Source organism: Poecilia reticulata, linkage group LG16, assembly GCF_000633615.1.
Source record: "Poecilia reticulata strain Guanapo linkage group LG16, Guppy_female_1.0+MT, whole genome shotgun sequence".
NCBI lineage: Eukaryota > Metazoa > Chordata > Actinopteri > Cyprinodontiformes > Poeciliidae > Poecilia > Poecilia reticulata.
In genome coordinates this window covers 23768780-23774751 of record NC_024346.1, presented here as the reverse complement: position 1 = coordinate 23774751, position 5972 = coordinate 23768780, and the positions used below count along the sequence as shown (strand labels likewise).

Here is a 5972-nt window from a genome sequence, read left to right as displayed (position 1 = left end):
ATATGCTTTCTTAGTTGATCAAAGGTATCTCATGGCTCAGACGTAACCGCTGTAGAAAACCTGTGGAGTGAGCAGAAGAGTGCATCAGAGGAAACACTGAAGGTCAAAGATCCTTCTCTCTAGACGCTGCAACCTTAAGAAAGAGAAGCAAAGAATAAATGTTATATTGGCAAAATGGGATTGTAACAAGTATTAAAAGCAGGGTTAGCAGCACTTATACAAGTTGTGACTTAAAAAAAAAAAACATTTAGTTTTTTTCCTCTGAAAAAACTTTTGCTACTGTGTTAAAATTCAAATTTAATTTGAAGGTTACTCACACATCTCTGTTAGGGATGCCAACACATTTGTCTGCGATAAAATGACTCAACTGTCTACTGACTGTCAGCAACCGTCACACGTCTCTCTCTCTCTCTCTGTGCGTTTGTTTTCCAACTCCTACCAGGTGATAAGCAGTCGCTTCCTTCCCTACGACACCATCCCTACAGACGCTGTCCTCAGTCTGGATGAAGACACTGTGTTGTCCACCACAGAGGTTAGCCTCCTGTTATATGAAGAAAGCTTTCTCATTCACTCCATTTTTAGCTTTTTTTGGTGTGAGTACTTTACTACTTTAAAAAAAATATAAAAATTTAAATCTGCGATCTGGCCGCAGGTGGACTTTGCCTTCACGGTGTGGCAGAGTTTCCCCGACCGCATCGTCGGTTATCCGGCCCGCAGCCACTTCTGGGACAGCAGCAAGGAGCGCTGGGGCTACACATCCAAGTGGACCAACGACTACTCCATGGTGCTGACCGGGGCCGCCATCTACCACAAGTAACACGCTTTTGTTTTTTCATTTTCTACCAACGCGGTTTTGGGCCGCCTTGTCTTCTGAGCGCTCCATTGTTCTCCGTGTTGCTCTCCTCCCACAGATATTATCACTACTTGTACACCACCTACCTTCCAGCCAGCCTGAGGACAATGGTTGACCAGATGTCGAACTGCGAAGACATTCTTATGAATTTCCTCGTGTCATCCGTTACTAAGCTACCACCCATTAAGGTCACGCAAAAGAAACAATACAAGGAAACCATGATGGGACAGGTGAGGAGCAACATTTCTCATTCACTGGTGATTTGTATTTGTTTGGATGGTGAGATTAAGCCGATTTATTTGAATCTAAGCGTGGTCAGTCAGGGATTACCAACACAGGGTTTGTACTGGTGCTTGAAACCCTTGAAAATGCTTCAATTTCAATTGGATGTTTTCAAGGTCTGGACGGGGCTTGGCTTCTGTCTAAAGTCCCTTAAAGTGTAATAAAGTTTTCAATCTTTTGATTGAAAACCTCAATTTGGGGAATGTTATTCACATACACATACAGATATTTTCATACACTTTATGAAAAGACATGAAGATATGGGGATGTGGGTTTTTTTTTCTCACTGTCTGAAGTTAAATCAGACTAAACTTTTCTTGTTTTAGGTTAGTTAGAATTACCAAAATTATTTCTATTTGCCAATTGCCAGAAAAAGTAGCTGGAACATTTTTTTTATTTTATTTTTGAATATTTATTATTACCAATAGCTCAATAACTTATCGACTGTGTAATTGAAATAAAGTTATGCTTATATTTTATACATTATGCAGCGTTATTGAAATTGGAGGAATTTTTTTTTTTTTTTTTTAGTGTTCAACGGACAAGTCAGGTGTGTAGAATGTGTGTAATAGACAGTTCAAGAAAATTTAGCTTTATTTTAGTTTACCTTTTCCCTGTCGTTAGACATAGGAATGTAAGCTAAAATAATGTAAAAGATATGTATTAACAGTAATTAATCATATAATAGTGAATTGAAAGTGTCTTTTTTTTAGTTAATTTGTATTGTTTTTATTTCCAAAGTGTAATGCTGGAAAAGTTTGAAAACTTACCTTGACATTGCTTTAATTTAACTGAGGGCAAAGTGTAGCAGCTTATACCTAATTTACACATTACACTACAAAATGCCACATGGTGCGTTCAGGACTAAAAGGAGAGTGTGGTAATTTGTAAATTGAAGTTGTTTTCTTCTAGTGTGCCTAGTTTAAAAAAAAAAAAAAAAAGTGAAAGGTCACCGGAGCACAAAACACATAATTCATTGAGTCGTTTCCTTCCTCTTCCTGTCGGAACTCATTTGTTTTCTGCCACCGCTCTTTCCTCGTCTCAGAGCTCCAGAGCGTCGCGTTGGGCTGACCCGGACCATTTCGCCCAGCGTCAGACCTGCATGAACAAGTTTGCCAACTGGTTTGGCACCATGCCTCTGGTCCACTCTCAGATGAGGCTGGACCCGGTCCTCTTCAAAGACCAGGTGTCGATACTGAGGAAGAAATACAGAGAAATTGAGAGGCTATAACCCCCGCCGAGCCCCCTCCCCAGCTCCCTGTGCTCTGCGGACACAACAGATGAGGAGCGATGGGTGGGGGTTGACTTGAAGAAAAGAGCAGACGATCGTTTAGAGTTGGTTCCAGGGAAACGGGAAGTGAAGAAACTGGAACCAATGTGAAGGACGCCACATTTTTTTCCCCGTCTTCTTTGTTGTCCTTCTCTGTCTCTCCTTTCAACTACTGCTGCTGTCTTGTGTGTGTCGTTCTGGCGGCTGAACTCATAACATCACTAACTACCTGAACAGGTAAATCTGCTCACCTTTGGTCACCGAGTCAGAAAATTACAGCTTGCTGCATTAAAGTCCCCAACATTGACAAACCAAGTGCAAGTGACACTGTGTGTGTCTGTACACTATGCACATGTTTGTGAACGTTTTATGCTGACGGGATATTAATAACTACGAAGATAACACTATTTCGGATCGTGTTCAACTATTTTTTTATACGGTGTACAAATGGCCAGCATGACTCTCTCTCTCTTTTTTTTCTTTTCTTTTTTCCTCTGTTGTCTTAAACAAGGATAGACAAAGAAAAGTTTGAAATCCTCCTCAGAGCCCCAGACCAGCTGGCGATTGTTGATCTGACAGTGCCTCAGCATTTATCAAAAAGATTTTGTGGATCTGGGAATCCGACAGATTGAAGACCGGGTGCAGATTTTGCACCTCGATAACCCTGCTTTCTTTTCTTTCTTTTTTTTTCTTTGATCGTGATGTGTTATTTTCCACATTACTGATAATGTGTTGCATTTTCCAGATCATCAAAACGGTTTGATGAGAATATATTTTGCATTTACAGTCGAACAAACAAATGTCTGTATGTGCCATTCTGAACAATCTCCCTCGCCCAGAGCCGACACGAACAACTAGGCAGGCCACATGTGAATAGAGACGCCCCTAGAAATGCAGATTATTATTTTTCATTCCTAATGACTCGGATAAGAACCTGGACCGTTTGCTTGAATACATGCTAGCCTGAGGGACGTTGGCGCTTGGTGTGTGTTGCCTTAGTGAAGTTAGGCTCGGCCTGCCAACACGCCAGAAACTGGTCTATTAAAACAAAAACCACTGTGAAATCTACAGGACATTTTTTTTCTTTTTTTTTTTGATTTGGTGAATGAGGGATATTTATTTGTTAGCCCGATTTCATTTGGTCAAATGGCAGTTAAGGCAGCAGCAAGCACCTGAAAACATATCCACCATATTTTTGTGAATAAATATGAAATCTATCAGCAGCTCTGATGAAGTCCATGAAGAATGATTCACGATCGACCAGCTGCATTCACGTCGGACCTAAATCGACCCTCCTTTGTTTCGGATCTGCCGTCAAATTGGGTTTTTACACTCACTGGTTCATTATTCTATCTCACTTTGAAATATTTGGCTCAATTAACAATCTAGTTCCGTGTTTGTTTGTTTGTGTTTTTCTTTGCTCTAACATGTCATATCATGTTATCTGAACATCTTGTGAAGCCGTTTCATGTCAAAGCCAGTAACTCCTTCCTCCAACTCACCCTGTAATGGCTTTCTAAAGATGAAAGAAAAGATGGTTTTGGTGAGCTCATTCTCCTCCCTTTATGTGCCAATGGAGCATTTGTTTATATTTTCTCCTCTGCACTGGGGAATGGCACACGTTCCCCTCCTTAATCACGTACTTTTTGACTGGAATGTGAGTGAAAACGAAGGGAAAGAGTTTTTTTTTTTTTTAGCGCCGGAGCTCCACAGACGGAGAGGGTGCTTGGTGTTGCTCTTCACTTCTGAGAATGTGTCATCGGCGTGAAAGCTGATAAACAATCCCAGCTGAATGAACATCGCGCTGAAACAGAGTTCTGTTTTAGACGTGAACTTGGTGCAATATATAAAGGATGACATTTTCTGGGGGGTTTTTTCTTCTTTTTTTTTTGTTTAATGTTTCAGAGAGGGGGGAAGTTATGTATTGATGTGCCTTCAGAGGAAATACACTTAAGATTTTTCTTTTCATCAGCCTTGCACAAACATTATGACCCTGTTTAATGGCAGTTCTTCAATGTTTTTTTTTGTTTTAGTTTTTTTTATCAAACCATAATGGCATCCCCAAATCATTCTAACACTAAAACCTCTGATTTACCGTTAGCTATTTATTAATACCATTCTCTGTTTTTTGTTGTTGTTTTTTTTACTTTCCTGGAATGTTTGTCAGTGTCTTGTTCCACCTGTCTCCCCTTCCTGCTTTGCGTCAGGCTGTGGGGTTCCAACCCTCCTCCTCCTCCTCCTCATGTTCGTCACAGCCGCAGTAATTTATGGACAGACATCTGATAGGATTCATCTTTGGACTCGATATCCGCCTGCTTCCTTCTCTCTCTCTCTCTCTCTCTCTCTTCAGAGGCTGCACCCTTTGCTTTTTCTTTTCTTTAGTTTTTTTTTTTAGACTGATGGAAAGATGGTTAAAGAAAATCATGGTTTTTGTTAATTTTATAAAAACGGATTGAAACAATTGTCAAATAAAAATCTTTGATATAAACCATCTTCATGTGCGTTTATTTACCGCTTGCTCTGTTTTTAAAGTGCCCTCCGAAATCTTTTCAAGACTCGTTTTGTCACAGCCACAAATTTGACGCATGTTTCTGAAGTCCAGCCCACTCGCTTACCTTCAGAAGTTGCATAATATTGGAACTACGACCCCAAATCAAAGACGAGTTGAGGTTTAAACTTTTGCACGGATAGACAGACATTTAAAGACGAGTAGCAAAAGCGAATGACTTGGATTAGCAGTGCTTGCAATTGATGCTGATGTGAAAACTCTCTGCTTCTAGAATATTGAGCTGTTTACACGTCATACAGAAACCGCTACTTCAGTCAGGGGCCTCTCTGGATTCGTTGCAGCACTGACTGCCACCAGAGATTGCTCCCCCAGCATCACCGTCAACAACCAGTTTGAAGAAACCGTGATGAGATCTGTCGCATTTAATTTCCCTTTGGGACAAAGTACTTTTAAATTGAATTGAAATGACGTGCGACTGGAGTGCAAGTTCTTGCGCCCCAGGTGACTGTCTGATCTTCAGAGATTGTCAGAAGAAAATTTTAATTTTGTTCTCAAAATCTGTGGGAGGCATGTTCCAAAAGACTTGCAGTGGCGCACCTACAAAATCTAGGGTCAGGGGAGCTGAATACAAAGGATTTTTTTTACTGGGAAATTATTTAACTATTTATCCCTGTATTTAAAGATATTTAAAGATCCTACATCTCAGTGATATGTAAACTTTTTTTTCTTTTTTGTGTTGGGGGCAAGGGGGTCTTTAGGGTGGAGGGGAATTGCAGTGTTTTATCCTTTTTTTTTTTTTTTTAAATGTTTTTGTATGTCCATGTGACAGGAATTTTGAAATAAAAATAATGTAGGGGGAACTGTATCACTCCGCTTTGTGTTGGTCTATCACTTAAAATCTTAGTAAAAAAAAATTATAAATGTGGATAATTTGAAAGGTCCTGCTCAGGGGCGTAGCTACTGGGGTTGCAGTTGCCACCCCAAACGGCAACTGCAACCCGTTTGGGGTCGCAGCTGCCACCCCAAACGGCAACTGCAACCCGTTTGGGGTCGCAGCT

General features: G+C 40.5%; 1 protein-coding gene across 1 annotated transcript in view; it reads left to right on the top strand.

Annotated features, from left to right (window-relative positions):
• The window catches only part of LOC103478346 (exostosin-1b-like), a 34304-nt gene extending 29404 nt beyond the window's left edge, over positions 1-4900 (top strand). Inside the window, exons 8-11 of the mRNA XM_008432110.2 lie at positions 443-532; positions 653-813; positions 912-1083; positions 2181-4900. Of these exons, the coding sequence (XP_008430332.1) occupies positions 443-532; positions 653-813; positions 912-1083; positions 2181-2366 (609 nt within the window). The 3' untranslated portion in view covers positions 2367-4900. The remainder of the gene's footprint in view (positions 1-442; positions 533-652; positions 814-911; positions 1084-2180) is intronic.
• The last annotated feature ends 1072 nt before the right edge of the window (positions 4901-5972 follow it).